General features: G+C 37.9%; 3 protein-coding genes across 8 annotated transcripts in view; 1 reads left to right on the forward strand and 2 right to left on the reverse strand.

Annotated features, from left to right (window-relative positions):
* Positions 1-3,002, reverse strand: part of LOC101737318 (transducin beta-like protein 2) — a 79,779-nt gene extending 76,777 nt beyond the window's left edge. For both annotated transcript variants that reach the window (XM_004932074.5, XM_038012286.2), the window contains exon 1: positions 2,649-3,002. In XM_004932074.5, coding sequence (XP_004932131.1) covers positions 2,649-2,799 — 151 coding nt within the window. In that variant the 5' untranslated portion in view covers positions 2,800-3,002. The remainder of the gene's footprint in view (positions 1-2,648) is intronic.
* Positions 3,003-5,569: 2,567 nt separating this feature from the next.
* LOC100101187 (coiled-coil-helix-coiled-coil-helix domain-containing protein 2, mitochondrial-like) lies at positions 5,570-7,753 on the forward strand (the record flags this gene model as incomplete). The annotated part of the gene is given in 3 exon segments (NM_001099815.1): positions 5,570-5,692; positions 5,778-5,916; positions 7,164-7,753. Coding segments are annotated over 3 exon segments (435 nt in total). The 3' UTR covers positions 7,410-7,753.
* A 6,177-nt stretch (positions 7,754-13,930) lies between these two features.
* Positions 13,931-19,310, reverse strand: part of LOC101745631 (rho guanine nucleotide exchange factor 10) — a 57,598-nt gene continuing 52,218 nt past the window's right edge. For all 5 annotated transcript variants that reach the window (XM_012695463.4, XM_012695460.3, XM_062669728.1 and 2 more), the window contains 3 exons: positions 18,303-18,560; positions 17,353-17,529; positions 13,931-16,957 (listed from right to left, as the gene is read on the reverse strand). In XM_012695463.4, coding sequence (XP_012550917.2) covers positions 15,344-16,957; positions 17,353-17,529; positions 18,303-18,560 — 2,049 coding nt within the window. In that variant the 3' untranslated portion in view covers positions 13,931-15,343. The remainder of the gene's footprint in view (positions 16,958-17,352; positions 17,530-18,302; positions 18,561-19,310) is intronic.

The following is a 19,310-nucleotide window of genomic DNA, read 5'->3' on the forward strand; positions in this document are numbered from 1 at the left end:
ACGATAGATGATTCAATTTATTACTCATAAGTTCAAAGGAATGAAGCATTGGACATGTGTTTAAGGATAATGATTCACACGTTCCTAGCACATAGAAAATATATTAGGCCACACTATTTATTTATATTTATTCCAAATTTGTTGTAGTTTAGGAGGAAAAACTTTTATTTTTTTATTTTCCTTTTTTTTATTATATTTTTTGTTTGTCAGATATTTCTCTTCTTCTCAGTCGGCCTAATTTTAGAAGAGTACAATTGCATGCTCCACAATACCAATGCCAGTTATGTCGTGTTTACTGCCTATGACGTGTATCGTGGAGTGTTGGTCAGTCTATCTGGTCAATTCAGCGCACGGGAGATCGTCAAAACGCAATGTAATATTATATAGATTTTAATTTATTACTCGCAATTTCTTAATTGGCCTTTTTTGAAAATTATTAGTAATTATTGTTGGAAATATTATTATGAAACTTTAAATAAAAAGAGAGTCCATTATCAATTTTAACTACATATTTAAAATATCGCCTAAACTCTTCTTTTGAGTTATGCGATGACTAATAGCCGCTGGAGAGTGAACGAAGTTTTTTTTCCTACCTAAGCTGATAGCTTTGAGAGGTTATTTCAGCGTAACCTTAACTAGTAGGTGAGCTCACGGGACTCAAACCTGACGACGTTGCTAACACGAACCCTAGCAAGAGCCGTGCTTCGATCTACACCGGATCGGAAACGCGACCCACTGAGAAGATCCGGCGAGAAACTCAGTGGGCTGTGTCTGGGGGTTGTTAATTAATTAATCGCAAGCGACAAAGGGCTCGACGAGTACGATGACCGGGAACGAAATATTTGTACCTTCACTAAAGCCTTTTTTGTCGCGCGAAACATCCGTTAAGGATTACGCCAGTGGGGAGAGCATGAGAACCAATCGAGATGTGGATTAGGGCTTATTGGGTGGTAAAGACTCCTATCAACTAGTAAGTATTTGTTCAACTTGATGATTTTGGTTGAATTACAATATAATAATATGTGTATGTATGTATGAAATATGAGAATTAAAATACTTTCGAAATGATACTTTTGAAAAAATTTAAATATATGATTCATTTTTATTGCTGTATACAGACAGGCTAGCTCATGGCCTGCCTAGCATTAAGTGGTTATCAAATTTCTATACCCCTAGTTTACCCTGGCTACTGACATTTGCTTCGTATAGCTATGATAGATCAAATGTCAGGCAGCAATTTGGCTTTGCTTATAGCAATGTTGATGTCCATGACCACTTACTGTCTGGTGGATTGTATGATATTTGCCCCAAGGGAAAACTCTTGTTATTGTCATCTTTGAGTAAGATATTCGAAAGTGTAATGATTTTGATTTAGGCAATAAGATGAAAGAAAACCCTTCCTTTTGATGTTACCATGTTTATATATTTTTTCCTGGTTTTTATCAGTACAAAAATCATGTAAACAAATAAGCAGATATGAACACAGCATAAAATTATTTTTAAAAGTTACAAATCGAGTGTCTTGAAAGCAGTGCTGTTATGTAAGTGTTCAGTTTATCTCAGCAGAGAAAGTGACTTGAGCTCGGTTGCACTGCATGAGCAACTTTATAACTTGTTATGACTAACAAAACAACAACCGGCAGATCATTTCCAAAATCAATTAAGTATTATTTTTTAATACTTTAATTCATCTTTTAAATCATATTTATTTAATTATGATTATGCAGTGAAAGTTTGTATTTTTAATTTTTTTACATTACATATTATATTTATCTAAGAATACATAAATGTTACCTTTTGTAACAAAAATTAGATTTAGACATATCTGTGTACAATATAAATGTTCATATTTGATTCCTCCATCTGGCATAGTCATAGTCTGCCTTGTCTTGGAAAACAATATTTGCACAGATGGTGACGATATGTTATTGTCCTAACCATAAGTTTCTGTTATTAGGCCTTTATGTGTTACTTATTCATTTCAATTTACATAAATATATATATATTCAGAAGCCCTGTACTAACTGTACTATTTAATTTAATAATTATTTTTCTTTCCAAGCTACAATGTACTTCTTCAGTTCTATTACAGAAGAAATGGCTTTGTGATACTTAACAATAGAGAACAATAAGATGCTAGTACATATTTTATTTTATATATTTTTGTAAAATGTAATCAATAAATTGAACATGAAATTGCATTATATAGTCAAAATTCGTACTTTTCTTATACTTTAGGTTTTCTTTAAAGAAAATTATCGACGACATTTTCTTTAAGCTTTATATGTAAAATAATGGGATCATTAACACATATTTTTTTCTATAATTAATTATATGAGATCTTTAGTTCAATGACTTACAGAGTACAGTTGTTGAGGACGTAAATTCTATGTATGTCAGGTACATTCTCAAGTCAACTTTTCAAGTACAGTTATAGCATCCGCTCGCATAGCACAAAAACCGCATGAGATACATACTAGGTACCTACTGTGTCCGTTGCCGGTAAATAGTTATGCTTTTACGTACATACCTTCAACTTATTTGAATCTGCTAAAAAAATTCGGCGAATTTTCTGGTGTTGTTTTTAAAATAATTAAGAACTATTTAAAAAAATTTAGAAGCTTCTAAAATTTAATTCTAACCCTTACCAGAATTGTTCTCTCTCTCACGTTCCTCCACCGCTTGGTTTTTGTTGCGGAATATAATTTTGTAAATGAAATGCAACAAAACGCAGACTAAAACTGCAGTTGCCGACAAGAGGAACACGTGAATGTTTTGACCGCTTTCAATCTCTCCCATTCTGACTAAATTCTTTCGCGGAAACTAAGAATAGTGCACAAATTAAGATTTACGATAAATTATAATCACGCGGTCACACAAACAATAACTAACCACAGATACTTATATGACTGACTGAACAGAATTGATTGAATGAAGTGAATATATTCAATTAGTCAACCACGATGCGGCGCGGGAACACGTGCCGGTACTTATCTGTCACTGTCAAACTGTCAAGCTTTGTTTTTGTCGTTTTCTACAAGACCTGGTATTTGTGCTTTTAAGCCAAATAAGTTTTAAAATCTCAAGCTTCTTAAATCAGCCAGCTTCTTAATTAGCAATTCAAAAAGCCAAACATGGAGCATAGGCATAGATCAAATTACGAAACTAAAGATTAATGTATTTGAGTATTATAATACTGGTCCGGATTTGATTCACTGTTATAGTCATTATCAAACGTAATAATGTATTTTGATTTCAGACTTTTGTTATTTTGTAGTTTTGTACAACTTCAGCATCAGTAATATCGTAGAGCAAATAGGCGTTTGCCGAAATGCTTAAAATTAAAATAAGTTATTCAATAGTGCATTTCATACTATCACATTGGTGAACAAAAACATTTAGAAATGAAATAAGCTAAATTGCTAAATCTAAAAAATTGCAGAAATCTAGGTAGAGAGTGTACATGTAACTGTGAACACCTACCCTAATGCATTGTGGTCACCCATTATGTGTTTCTAGAAATCATTTTTGGCACACGCTAGCAGATTAGATTTAATTTTCCATAGTGTTTCTTTCTCAAGTGGTCTCACGGATAGTTATTTTAAGTTATATACACGAGTGTATAAGAGTTGTAGACAGGCAGGAAATTTACGAAGGCAATAGTAAGCTCCTGTTAAAAGAATATGGCTCCAAGTAACATTATGTTATGTTGCATACTGTTATTATTGACCAAACTCAAAAGTTGGCTAGGTACCTTTTAACTATGGCTTTATGGATTGAGTCTAAAAAACATTTTCAGTCATAAAAAGAGTATGTTATCTATTTAAAAGAAAAATAGTATTTAATCAGTGGAGTATGTAAGTACATTGCTAAAAGCAATGAGTTTGTTTAACTAAAATCTGACAAGTGTCATGAAATACACTTAATGAGATTGAAATCTGTTGAATAATAATAATACTTATAAACTCAATTTTTCAACAATGTAGAATGAAGTACCAAATTTTAAGTTTTATTGTAAATTAAAATGTCGTCTCGTCGGGGTGGCAGGTATCAATATCTTGACTCTGTAGAAAACTAGAATATGGTTATTTGAAAGGCTTGCTTGTTTTATACATATTTCAAAATTTAACATTAGCGAACAAACAAAAGAAAGACATGCTTGAATAATTTGTTATGTTTGCCTCATTTTATACTTATAACTTCACTTTGAAACTATATACTACAAAATAATCTAAATATCAACTAAAAATTATACTATGGAGATAGTGTTTTACAGCTCTTGTGCAAAAAAGTTGAGTAACTATTAATAGGTTGTTGTTGTTGTTGTAGTCCTAGGGTACCCCGCTGGTAGATAGGGCCCTCGCAAGTTGTCTCCACTTTACCCTGTCTTGCGCTTGCTCCTTGACATCACTCCAGGTCACGTTGGCAGTCCTCATCTCACTCTCTACGGTGCGTCGCCAAGTGTGTACAGGGCGACCAATAGGTACTCAAAATTTATTATCCAAAACAATAACCAAAACTAAACAGATCAATTGCAAGCCAGACAAATAAATGGGTGTTACATAGGGGATACGTTTTAGAAAAAGGGATTTCAATGGTAAATAAATAAAACTATTTCATGATTATCAATCCCAAAAATAAGTTTTTTTAAAAGAAAGAATTTTGTTGAAATTTTGTGAAAGAAAAACATTATTTTAACATCTTCCAGTTAAAGCATTAATTATTACCATCATAAATGTACACTTCTACACCGCTGGACAGAGACGTGTGAGCTTACAGCCCTGAGACTGATCTTCGGCTTTTCTCATTCACACAGTCAACAGTTTATTTTGAACACTTGAAGTGTTCTAAGAAATCTCTTACGCCTATTAAATAAGAGGATATCTTACGTCTATTTTAAATTATATGTTCACAAGAATAATGCTACGATATTTGACCACATTACAGGTTATGAATCTAAAACGACAAAAACTTTTTTTTAATCTTTAATTCAGTAAAACCCATACTTACATTACTTAAAATCTATGTTAGTAACTTAAAAACCTAACACATTAGTATTTAACTACATATTTATTACAATTTTTTTAGTCATCCCCAAGTGCCTGCTGTAAAGACAATTAACTAGCAGTCCAATCTTGCTCGATATGATGTTCAAAAGTCATTTGCTGAGCTACATAATTGTTTTTTAAGTTTATGATGATTGGTTTTTTAACAATCCAGATTGGTAACCTTTTCAAGTCTAATGATGATATAATTTTTCAAATAGATTTATAGCTTAGAATAGTACTGTTTTTAAATTCTTTTTCGGTCGGCAATCATTTTTTGCAATATGCTATTATGAGGATGTTTAGGCGCAAACTCCTTCGTGAAAATTTCAGAAATCGGATGAAATTTTTCACAATACTTTCTTTCGCTGTCTATTGGCTGAAGAAGCTTAAAGCTAAAAAGAGATAAGTAGATAATCAAATCTAATTCTATAGTTCCATTATGATCAATTCCATGTTCAAAATTTCTAGAAACAACTCGATGACGTCACTAACATGACAAAAGACTTCAAATTAAATCATTCAATGACAGTTCAATTTCGTCTGTTGTGTTGATAATACAGAAGTAAAGTTTCCGATTTAAGTGTTGATTAAATCATGCCTCGACGAGGAAGATCAGCAAGCCCTCCACCAGCGCCTCAAAGGAGGTAAGTTTTGTATTCCGTGGTGTTCTTCAGATTTTAGTGTAGTATAACCTATAACTAGTTAAAACTTATACACCTAAATTTTTAGAGCTGCTCCCCCGCCAAGTAATGTACCAGCTCGTGCGGCTCCATCGACCCCGGCTACGACAGTAGCTCAACCTCAGCAGCCCTCGCTATTCGGGCAGATGGCTGCCACGGCTGGTGGCGTAGCTGTAGGATCGGCTGTGGTGCGTATTTACTGTATTACGTAATTGAAAATTGAATTACACCAAAACTAGTTCTCTGCAGAATAAAGCAGAAAGTTCTCGATTTCACAACAGCTTGAAATAATTGGTCATATTATTTTTCCCATTTTACTACATATTGGCAAATGGCCAAAGCAACTTGAACTTGGCCACATGTGATAATGATTCATTTATTATTGAATGTATTCATTTAAATTTTATTAGTTGAGGAACATGTTTAAAAAAGTCACAAATTATGAATCTTGAGTGCTGATCTTCACCAGCGCTATGGCATTATGGGGGCATATTGTGAGCCTACAAGTGTACATACTACCATCCTATTTGGGACTTACGCAACTGCGTCACTCAAAATATTGCTCATCATCACATGTTTTGCCACTATAGGGGCATATTCTCATATTATTATGTCAGTTGAAATATATAGGGTATTTTTTTTTATCGCCTAAGCAAGCTAAGCATTGGTCGAGTGTGAGGGTCGTGCAATATATTTCCATTATAAATTGGATGGATATATTTTCATTACATAACTTGAAAATACACACTTCAGTACACAGTACACTTCAGTATTTTTAATTGACATCCAGTATGATTATTTTATTTCATCAACTTTTTTAATAATTTTTTTCTAAATTCACAATGTTTGCCTGATGTGAGAATTGAACTGATGACCCTTGTGCATCACCCAGGGCCGCTAACTAATGTAGCGCTAAGTCAATCAGAAATAACTTAAATACAGATTGTTTTTTGATACAAATAAAGACAACGCAATTCCTATCCTGGTGAAACTGGAAAGGCCTCCGAGCCACCAGTAATACTACAATCCTAAAAAAAACCAAATCAATAATTGATTTTGCCAATATGTCACCAGTGAGACAGATTTGCACTTTTTATTCGAGAAGATAAGATAATCACACTGCCCCTTTACTTAAAAATTTATTTGGAGTCTACTATCTCAAATGACAAAGAAAAAAAAATATAATTGGAACAAATAAATAAACAAATCTAAACTGAAACTTGAGTGATATTTTTATAAATGTAGAGAAAAGTAGTGATTTTTTTGCGTGTCCACCTAGAAACTGAAACTAAATAATAATGTTTGACATTAACATTTGCCTCAATTTATTAATCGCAATTTATTTATCTTCTGTCACTAATGTTCTCAAGTGTTGTAAAAATGTTTTTTTTTTCATTAGATACTATTTTGAAGATTATGTAATGTTTTATTCTAGGGTCATGTGGCTGGTAGTGCTCTAACAGGTATGTTTAGTGGTGGTGGAAGCAGCGAGCCAGCCCAGCAACAGCAAGCAGCTCCTGCAGCTCAAACCTACAATCAATACCAGGGACAGCCGGCTCAAGGACCATGCGCGTGGGAGATCAAGCAATTCTTGGAATGTGCTCAACAACAGCACGACTTGTCACTCTGTGATGGCTTCAATGAAGCTCTACGTCAATGCAAAGTCAATAACCACATCTAAATGAATATAGGTTGATAGAGGTGTCCATTAATTTTGCTCGGAAAATGATTGTTTTAATAAAAAAATCATTGATAGTTTTATTTCAGAGATGTGCCTATACATTTAATTCTTGGAAAGTTTATTTTGATTACCAAACATCCACTCTGAGCAATTTGAGGCACCTGCCAAGTAGCTATTATTTTTAGTGTAAACGGAAATTTTGTTTTCCAGTGACTAAATCTGTAGTCTTATAGTTTTATAGTTGACCACATAAAAATATTGTTAAACCTATTTTACAGATTATTTAATAATAATTATTTTTTGTAAAATTATGTAGTTCAAATTATTAATAAAGAAGTTGAAATACATTATTTTTTTTTTTTCTGTGATTTCTGACATTGTTTTGTAATGTGGATTACATTTTTACGATCACCCTTTGTAATTTTGAAACATATTGCAATAAAAAAAATATATTATGTTCTGGTGTTGACGTATTGAGGTTTGCGGGGATCCGCTGGATGCAAGCAGCGCAGAGCCTATTATTGCGGCGAGGCGTGGGGGCGACCTATGTTCAGCAGTGGAGATCTGTGGACTGATAGAATAGAATAGAGATCGCTGTTGCACTATAGACGCACAATCAGGAATGTGACAAGGAATAACCTACACAAAACTTAACAATATATTTTTAACGGATATATAAAATATTATTACCAACAATAATTTTTGATAAAAACAGAATTTCTGTTAATGCAATCAAAAGCGAGTTGGACAATTTTTTTCTTTACAGAAAGACAAACTTCAATAAAAACTTATCATTTTGTACTAATAGATGCTGCAACCTGCAAACGTAATTTTTTAAGCGGCAAAAAGTATTTGTTTTTTCTCCCACCTACGCCGAAAGTTCGGTTTTCCTCACACTGTACAGTGAAGAAAGTCTAACTTTTCCTCCCTCTGTAGTTCAGAGATGAACCTTGGTAGGTGTAGTGTGGTGATATTATGTTTAGTGTAAAAGTGAAATAAACAAAAGGCGATAAAATTTAATAGTGAAGTATTAAACAAAGATGAGTTCATCAGACAGTTCTTATTCACTTAGTAGTAGTTTATTTAAAAATTAAAAAACAGTTAAATTGTTGTTTTATGAGTGGGGGATGACGAAGAAGCTTGATAATATCACCTTCCGTCATAAACCTTAGAAATTTTTTCTTTACATTCTAAGTGGAGGAGTAAAGTCAGGAAAGCTAACCCCACCACCATGTAGGATAAATAGCTGGGAAGAGAGAGAGAGAGAGACATTCTAATTAGGCGAATGATATTTCTTCATCCTGAAAGTCATTTGGGAACACTTCAACTACGTATTTCCGTACAAAGCTTGATAGTATTACTTGTTTACGGGATTTGATTATGAGAAAGTTGCAGTCATGACACTGCATTAGTGAAAAAAAAAACCATTCTACTATTTAATTAAAGTCAAAAGTGAAAATGTATTTAATATACTTCCACAACTATTTGTTATTACTGTAGTTTTTTTTAGTTCGTTCGTAGTCGTTCTGGTGATACGCTACTTAGGTCTTGTCCATCATATGGCGGTACCCTAGTTTGAAGAATAGTTTATCATACGTGTCATTGTATAAGATAAGAAATAAAATTGGCAATAATTTCAACTTTGTACCCGTTCCTAAAAAAACAGGAATAGAGAATTTTATTCTCCTTTTGAGCATCGGAACCCTACAAATGATTAGGGCAGCACACTCAAAACAATATCTCAGGTGCTACAGAAATAAAAGTCAGAGTAAAATTTTATTTTTCTTTGCCGATATCGCTCTTGAGAGAGTGGTCGTGGTCATCACTTCAGGTGTTGGTGGCAAGGTTCACAACAGTTACACGTCGCCACTTTTCTCTGATGGCTGCCCTACTCGTGCATTCATGTAGTGATGATGAATCATTTACTGCCGCTTTTATCTGATCAGTCCACCTCATAGACGATCTTCCTCATGGCCTGGCACCCTCAAGTTTCCCTGGACCACAATTTTATTTACTAACGAGAATTTTGATCATCAAAGATTAAATTGCGTTGTAGTAACAGATATGCTACCTTCCAAAAAACCGGAACGCATGACTATTATTCTAGAAAAAAACCGCTAAACAATACAATACCGTCTTCGACCCCATGTCTTACGTAACTGATGTGCCGTGGACCCGTTGATCAACTTAAACAATGAATAAAAATAAATAAGGATAAGCTAAAACATTTGGCTATCCCAAACCTTTGTGAAATTAATTACAAGTGTTAACGCCAGTAGCTTTCAGATTGGCTATGCCCAGGGCCGGATTTAAACTTAATGCCGCTCCTGGGCGTCGGAGAAAGATACACCCAATCCTGGAATTTTACTTAAACTTGTAGTTTATATATTTTATTTTTCAAAATTGAAATAACTAACTTATAGCAAAATCGTTATTATATGTTATATTATATTCCAAAAACTTAAACAATTTTTTTCTTCTTCTAACAATTATTATTTTTTACCAAAAGTGCCAAAATTATAATTCACAAATAATGGATGAATTGAATTTATTGAACTATCAATTAAACAGAAAATAGTTAATAAATAGAATTGATTAATTATATTGAGCAATCTTGATAAAGTAATTTTTTTTTTACTTTTAAAATTTGTCCACCCTAAAAAATTTGCCGCCCTGGGCACTTTCCCCGGCTGCCCCTAATGTAAATCCACCATTTGCTATGCCTAAGTTCCAGTTCTAAGCTACTAGCGACTAAGCGACGGGGATGCAGGCTTAGAATATATAACTCAATAACAAGATACCACATCTCTAATCATCCGATCGCCATACCACCAGATTTCATTGTTAGGCCTTTACTAGGTCATCTTATCAGTTGGTTTATTGACGTCATTACGCTCTACATAAATAATATATTATTTTGTTTTACTATCATGGAATTATTATTTATTATTGTTCTAGTTTATCACGAATCTTAATTATTTTACAGTAAGACTCGTTATTCGCGCTCTAACCAGCATGCACCGGCACGTCCTCCTCCAATGGTTGTGACGCCTACACCACAACGCTCTTTATTTAGAGATGCGGCTGCTGTTGCTGGAGGCGTTACTGTAGGCACTGCTGCGGTAAGAATCGAATAAGATTATCGGAGATAGCATTTTTCTCTACTTGATTAGTTTGATGAATCTAGAAATGTATGAAAACTTTAGATTCTAGTTACCGTGGTAAGATACCTACATAAAATTTTTGACCTCTCAAAGAGATTGCAGCTTGTAGACAAGTGAAGAAAGTTTCATCTAGATGCTTATCGTTCTTCTGTGCGGAGTAGATAATACTTACCCTATTGCTGAAATAGAACACATTAATATTTGCTCTTTAGGTAGAATAAAGTTGTAGAATGTCATCTTATACGCGATTTTTCGATTTATAATATTTAATTTAAGCAAAGCCTAGGGAACTTAATGGTTGGCAATCCTGTATGTTTAAAATCTACTTACAATACCTATGTGCTGTGAGTAAAACGCACTTAGTTTATTAGAATTCATTCAATGTAGGTACTCAAAAGTCTTCCTTTATCCAACTGCTAGGTTTATTGCGATTTATGATTCTTTTATCATGAAAAGTACATAAATAGCTAAGTTTCATGAAAACAAAATACATTATTTCACTACATCGCTACAAAACCAAATGGCGCTTAAAATATATGTATTGTCAAGATATGCTTCAACTATTGGCTGAAGGTTAGTTAGGAAGGAAGGTTGTAACTATACTTGAGACCGTAGGTATAGCTCAAGGTGGGTGGCCCATTAACGTTGTAGATGTCTATGGGCTCCAGTACCCACTTAACACCAGGTGGGCTGTGAGCTCGTCCACACATCTATGCAATAAAAAACAAATAATAATAATTTATAGTTCCTTTAAAACTTTCAGGGTCACGTAGCCGGAGAAGCCATTACAGGTTTGTTTTCTGGACGACGCCGGGAAGAAGTCACCCAAGCTTTGCCAAGAGATTACCAGCTTGGTTCTGAACCAAACGGCCCTTGTGCATATGAAATATCCCAATTTCTTCAATGTGCCAGCAGTCGAGACAATCTGCAGGAGTGCGAGGCTTTCAACGAGGCTTTACGCGAATGTAAACGTCGGAACAGTAAGACTATTAGTATTTTAATTCCACGGCGAAGGACATCATGTTACGCGCTGGGGTTCGGGATATATAAAAGTTCCACCAAAGTAAAACTGTTACCTAAATACGCCCTAACACGAGTAGAGGATTTAAAGAGGGGCACCTTTTATACTCTTCCTCCTTCAGTCAATCGCTCATTGCTGCGCATCGTGATGCGCCCGCCTGTGACCTTTTTTAGTAATTTGTAGCCACTTTTATCGGTCAGTGGCACAGTGAAGTGCTTGGCTCAGTGTCATGTCCAGACACTCGGATACTTGGTCACTCCACCTTTTTCGGCTCCGACCTCTGGATCGTCTTCCATCCACTTTACCCGTCACTATGAGTCTCTCCAGGTTGTCAGAGGGTTTTCTTGCTATATGACCAAAATATTGGAGCACTCTATATAGGCATTTGGTGGATAGCCTCTGGTCAACTTTTAGCTCGTTGAGGATGGAAGCGTTTGTCCGGAAAGCCGTCCAAGGAATGCACAATATGCGCCGCCAGCACCACATCTCAAACGCGTCTATGCGTCGCCTGTCAGACTCTTTTAAGATCCAGGTCTCAGCCCCATACAAAAAGATTAAGAAAACGAGCGTTTCAACAATTTGCACTTTCGTCTTCTTGAGTATGTTCCGACCTCTCCATATTTTGTTTAGCTGGCTCATAGCAAATTTGGCCATTCCGATGCGTCGCCTTATTTCGTTTTCCGATCCACCTCTATTGGAAATAATCGAGCCGAGGTACACGAAAGTCTTGACGATGTGGTATTGGCCAAGAATATTATTCTCGTTAAGGGTGCCGGATTTATTCACGATCATGATCTTTGTTTTGAACTGGTTGATCTTTAGCCCCATTTCCTCGCTGACTATAACCTGACGTCGAAGCAGCTCCTCCATTTCCCCTTTTGATGACGTAACTAATGTGGTATCATCCGCATATCGTAAGTTTGAGATCTTTACGCCCCCAACTGTGACGCCACTATTCCACTCCTCTAGTGTTTTGCGCATTATGTATTCGCCATAGATGTTAAAAAGTATAGGCGAGACGATGCAACCCTGGCGCACTCCTTCCTCAAATCGGAACTCTTTTTTTTATTTTTATTGCTTAGATGGGTGGACGAGCTCACAGCCCACCTGGTATTAAGTGGTTACTGGAGCCCATAGACATCTACAACGTAAATGCGCCACCCACCTTGAGATATAAGTTCTAAGGTCTCAGTATAGTTACAACGGCTACCCCACCCTTCAAACCGAAACGCATTACTGCTTCACGGCAGAAATAGGCAGGGCGGTGGTACCTACCCGTGCGGACTCACAAAAGGTCCTACCACCAGTGATTACGCAAATTATAATTTTGCGGGTTTGAGTTTTATTGCACGATGTTATTTCCTTCACCGTGGAAGTCAATCGTGAACATTTGTTAAGTACGTATTTCATTAGAAAAATTGGTACCCGCCTGCGGGATTCCAACACCGGTGCATCGCTACATACGAATGCACCGGACGTCTTATCCTTTAGGCCACGAAGACTTCATAACGTCATAACTTCGACGTCTCTTGATTGTGCTGGGCCGATCCGTACCGATTCCTGTCCCGACCGGTATAGGGTTCTCATCAGCTGAATCAGATGTATGGGAACGCCCATGTCCTTACCAGCACATACCATAAATGTTTCCATCTAACGCAGTCAAAGGCTTTTTGGTAGTCGACGAAGCATAGGACTGCTGGGATGTTATACTCATAGCACTTTTCTATAATAAGCCTTACGTTGAGTATCTGTTCGCGAGTACCCTTTCCCTTAACAAATCCTGCTTGTTCTTGAGGAATTTGCCAGTTTAGAAAGTTTTTAAGCCTCGAGTTAATGACATGCAGCAGTACTTTGCTAGTGTGTGATATCAGGGTAATGGTTCTATAATTGTCACACCTTCTGGTAGTGCCTTTTTTATGTAAGGGCAGTATCGCCGAGTGAGTCCAATTCATCGGCCATTCACAGCTTCGCCATATTGAGTTGCATAAGTCTACAAGTTTCACTACTCCCTTCACTCCGAGGCCCTTCAAAACTTCGGCAGTAATATTATCGATGCCGATGACCTTTAATATAGTATAATTAAAATTCCAACCTCAAATCTCATGTTAAATAGCAGTATTTTTGTGATGTCTACGTGTTATTATAACCTACTTACGCTTTTTTTCAATTTTCAGGGTTACCCTAACAGAAAAAAAGTAAGATGAAGATTCTCATGTACACATTATAATTTTTTTTAAAACTAATAAACATTTAACTGGTCTTGTTTCCACTGAGATTTTAATGAATAAATAAACAGTTTCAAAAGAAATTTCGGGACTATCAATAAAACTACAGTGTACAGGTGTATACATGTAAAATTAAGTTTTTATTTACACTTACATACATTGTGACGTTTTACAGAACAAATAAATCTATTCAACACGTATTTAATTTGAAAAAAATATATAATAATGCAGATTCGATTAAACACATATATTCGAGTCGAGTTTCGTTCAATTTCACATATATGCGAATCATAAGTAACATAGGACCTGAAATTAATTGAGAGGAGGTTTTTGTGGACGTATTTTGTTGCTATAGTATTTATATCACATTCGTAAATTTTACAGTTTGGCACACTACAAATTTATAATTCAACAAATCTGTGGATACGTAATGCTTGAATATATCTTTGGACATATCGAACCGGCTTAGTACTGACCGACTAAGTTCAACATTAATAAACTCGATAGAAAAAAAAAACAAAATCAACATTTTGTTTCCTATTGTTTACGGAACAATATTTAGCAACGAACGAACATGTATAATGGAACAATAGTTGAGAACTTAACAGGATGGACGCGGTTTTTACAAAATAATTGAATTAATTTCGTTCGAATTCTTAATTGAACTAAAATACGTAATAACGCTTAAGCTAAATCAGTCTAGTTCTTAAAGCGACATCCTGAATGTCATAATAATAATAGTAAAGTGTAAACACATGTTAGTCACACTGGAAATATTCATTATAAGGCCTCTAGTGTTCGTGTTAATTTTACTAACAGATAAGAAATGTTACAAGAATATTACACAAGTGGATTATTACGATCCAAAACTTAATAATATAATTACAATTTTAATAACAGAAAAAAAATACATTGTAATAATACATTAACAGATCCAAATTGTGTTTGTTGAAGCTTTGTTCTATTTTGCTAAGAAATTTATATTTGAAAATGCAGACATTAAAGGTTGGATTTGCACCATTTAAAATATCACTAAACAATTAACTTTAATATATTATATAAACAATCACAAAAATAATGCACCAATGCTTAAATATAAATTCTATACAGAAATATTGTGTAAACAGCGGGCGAACAGATAAACGCTAAGCCCAACATCGAAAAATAATTTAAAGCTCATGAATCGATCGATCAACACGCGTAAACATTCAATATAACAATAGTATATTGTGTCAAAATAGAGCGGGGACTGAACGCCAAACTACGTCCAGGTAAGCGTATCAACGACATTACATTAATAATTATATTACAATAAGATTTAGCACAACATCGACTCCGGCTACGAGGCACTGGGGTCGAGAAAGAATAGTTTACAAATTAATTCACGTATGGTCACTGACAAGTTTCAAATATGACACAAAAAAAAATCAGATTCAAATGTGAATCTGTCGGGAGTGACGTCGATCTCACGTAAACTATTTACGCTCGTAAAGAGGAACCTACATAGCACTACACTCCGGGACGTCACAAGCGCATCTCCCACAGCACGAGGTACGCGTCCTTAGGGTTGGGGTCGGCGGCGGGCGCGGGGCGCTCGGCCGCCTCCGCCGTCTGCCGCCAGTCCACGTACCCGCGGCCGCCCATCACCGTCAGCACCGAGCGCCGCGCCGCGCTCTCCCCCACCGCGTAGTCCGCGCCGCGCAGGCTGCGCCCCCCGCCCCGCGTCTCGCCCGCGCTGCCCGTGCTGCCCACCGACCGCTGCGACGACGACTTGCTCGACGCGACGGACGATTCCGGCGTGGACACCGCGACGGGCGCCAGGCTCGCGGCCCCCGACGCGCCTGAGCTGTTCCTCGAGACGCCGCGCAGGGCCATTGACTCCTCGCTTCCCGATGACGTACACAGACTGGAGGCGCGCGAGTCTACCGACCAGTTGGAGAGATCGAGGCTGCGCGGCCGCCCGGCGCGCATGCGCAGTCGCCGGTCCAGCGTGCTCACGCGGAACGGTATGGTGGCCAGCTCGGGGTCACTGCGTCGGATCGCCTCACCGCCGCCGCCGCTCACATCGTTCTCACCGACGCAGTCCTTCACGAATATGAGATCGCCAAACAGTCCGTACACGTCGCAAGCGTTTAAGTTGGCGCACTTCGGCAGAGTTTTGCTCAGACGCACGTCTCCGGGCTTCTTCCGGCGCACGACCGCGGAGTGCACGCGCTGCGGTCGGTACGGGCTCGTTTCCTCCGAGATTCGTCGCTCCAGTTTCGGTTTGTCACAGTCTTCTTTAGAGTCCTCCTCTTTGAACTCGTGCACGATGTTCACGTCGGCGAGCGCGCGTGCGTTCGAGAGGTTACGTCGAACTGCATTGACGTCGATGTCGCGCGTTTCCGGCAACAACGACAATAGAAACGTGACGGGTCCGGCGTGAGCGTGATATGAGACGGCAATGTGACCGCCGACCAGAGGCAGGCCCTCCAATTTAGGAAGAGGGACGGTGACGCTGACGCCAGCGGTCGTGCCGACCCACAGGAGGCCCTGGCTGGCGAGCAGCGCGGAAACGTAGGCGGGCTTACTGCCGTCTCTGGCTCCGATAGTTTTAGCAACATCAGCTGCGATGTCTATGTTTTGTAGATGCTCGAACGTCTCCGCGTGGTATAGGCTGACGAATGTGGAATCAGAGAACGCGGTCCACAGACCGACGCCGGAGTGCGCCAAGTATTTCACTGTTCGGTCTCCGTCGCTCTTGAGTTCGAGAATGCGCATGATTTCGGCGGTAAGAGCGTTGATGGCAAAGACTCGGCGCGCGCAGGTGGCGTAGAGGATGCCGTCCACGGGCAGCAGACAGTGCACGGGTTTGTCGCCGAGCTCGATGGCCAGCGGCTCCTGCAGCGCCCAGGAGTCGTCGTGGTTGCGCCTGTAGACGGCCACGCGTCCGTTGGTGAGTCCCACGAACATGGCGTCGCAGTGGTAGCGGATCTGCGTGACGGCGGCCACGGTCGGCACCTCCGCGAGTTTCTCCTGTTTCTCCGGTTCCACCGCAGAGAAGATTATTATTTTCTTGTCTTCGGTGCCGAGCCACACGGTGTCGCCGCACAGCGTGGTCACTTGCCGTATTCCTTTGGCGAATTCCATCGAAGTGACCTGAAAGTAAGTTCAGATGTCAAAGGAAATCTGTCTGTGGATGTCATTTTCAGAAACCAATTTCATTTTATTATTATTATGAGGACATAATAATAATAAAAAATTAACACTGTAACTAATTATGAGAGCGATTATTGATTTCTAAGAAAAAAATTAACAACTTAATTTTAGATGCAGAAAAAAACAGATTTCTCTTAAAACTGGGTGAGAATATAAAAATCGTTTTCTGAATATGAAACGATATTTCTTTGTCTATCAAATTAAGTTAAAACCATCATGACACGACAATTTTTTTTGGGGTCCCAAACGCCCTAAGAAAATGGGCATTGTCCTTTGACACTAATATTATACTGGAAGCCGAGAAATAAGTCATGAAACAAGTGAACGTTATTTACCTTGGTGTCCGGCAGATCTAAGGTGACGAGGGTCTTGAGTTTGGCGGCCCGGTGCGTGAGGACCGCGACGTGCGAGAGCGCGGCGCCGCCCGCACACACCCACAGCAGCGAGCGAGCGCGACGCAGCGAGGCGCCGCGATTGTTACCGCTCGATGTGTAGAAACAACCGCATCGAACCTATCAACAAAAATATAACCAAATATATAAAAATGAATTGCTGTTCGTTAGTCTCGCTAAAACTCGAGAACGGCTGGACAGATTTGGCTAATTTTGGTCTTGAATTATTTGGGGAAGTCCAGAAAAGATTTAAAAGATAAATAAATATGAAAATGCGCGGAATTAAATAAAAATAACAATTTTGTTTTTCCTTTGACGTGTGGGGACACGAACGTCGGACGGATTCCTTTTGTTTATTTTAAGTCTATTTTATACAAGTCTTTTATTTATCGATTGAAGCACTACGACGTCTGCCGGGTCAGCTAGTAACCAAATATAACTCTCCTTGTTAATGACAACTTACAAACAATGCAGTCTGTGTACATATTTGTGTAGATTAATTCTTCTCCTTTTTTTTTCTTCACCTTATTCCAGTAGTTGGGGTCGGCACAGCTAATTTTTCTCTTCCATTCTTTTCTATCAGCCGTCATCTCAACACTCACTCTTCTCTCTCTCATATCGTCATTCACACACTCTATCCATTCATTAAAACCATTAAATAGTTTGTCACATAGAAATTAATAATTCCCATACTCTATCCCATCCTCAGAGGAGAATTATTTTCCTTATGCCTTTCACATGACAGCATTTTTATACTATTCCCTTTGTAATTATTAATAGCAGAGGGATGCCCTTTAATGGACTTAGAAAACTTTAAAAAAATTAGGCACCATGACCTTTATTTTCTTGATAATAGAGTTTAATTTTAAACTGCTCAATATGAACTGACTGACCTCTGTAAGATTTTTGGAAGAGTAGACATTGTTGGCATCGACAAAGAGCGGCATTTTGTGTGGTGGCGCGTGAGAGACGGGCACCCTCCAGGCGGGAGAGTTGGCGGGCGCCTGGGCCAGCTGAGCCAGCCTCAGCGCCGTGGCCCAGCCCAGGCGCGCGCCCGGCTCGTTGGCGCGGAACGTCAGCGCCTCCTCCCGACCGCGTATTCGGAGTTGGAGACAACAAGAATCCACCCACGCCATCTCATCGTCTTTTTTCTGTATACAACCAAATAATTATCAAATATATAGCTTTTTTTTCTAAGTGATTTTATGACCTGGTAACTAAGTAAGACCTTTAAGTCATGTCTTATTTTAATTTATATTGTTAATTTTATGAAAAATTATAATATGGAGTGAAATGAAATTAGATGCTATGGGATGAAATATAATCTCAGTAAAATGGTGGTCATTTACTGAGATTTTTTCAGTGGACTTTTTGGAGGAATCCGAGAAGTTACGTCCAGCAACTTTGTTTCATGTTCCCACATTTGTGCACTTTCATATATATTAAACAGTTAATAAACCACCGTTATTACACATTTAAACCTGAATAAACACTAAATTGACAAAATAAAACAAATCACACAACTTCACTCCTCGCGTTCCCGCCAAAAAGTCGTAACCAAATATAGCATATAACTATAGCAACATACCTACTATATTTTTATATTAGTTACTGGTGGTAGGACCTCTTGTGAGTCCGGACGGGTAGGTACCACCGTCTTGCCTATTTCTACCGTGAAGCAGTAATGCGTTTCGGTTTGAAGGGTGGGGCAGCCGTTGTAACTATACTGAGACCTTAGAACTTATATCTCAAGGTGGGTGGCGCATTTACGTTGTATATGTCTATGGGCTTCAGTAACCACTTAACATGAGGTGGACTGTGAGCTCGTCCACCCACAAACGTATCTGCTTTTTGACTGTTTTTTTAATGTAAATTGTGTTTTGCTGTGCAATAAAGTGCAT

The sequence above is a fragment of the Bombyx mori genome, chromosome 8, assembly GCF_030269925.1.
Source record: "Bombyx mori chromosome 8, ASM3026992v2".
Taxonomy (NCBI): domain Eukaryota; kingdom Metazoa; phylum Arthropoda; class Insecta; order Lepidoptera; family Bombycidae; genus Bombyx; species Bombyx mori.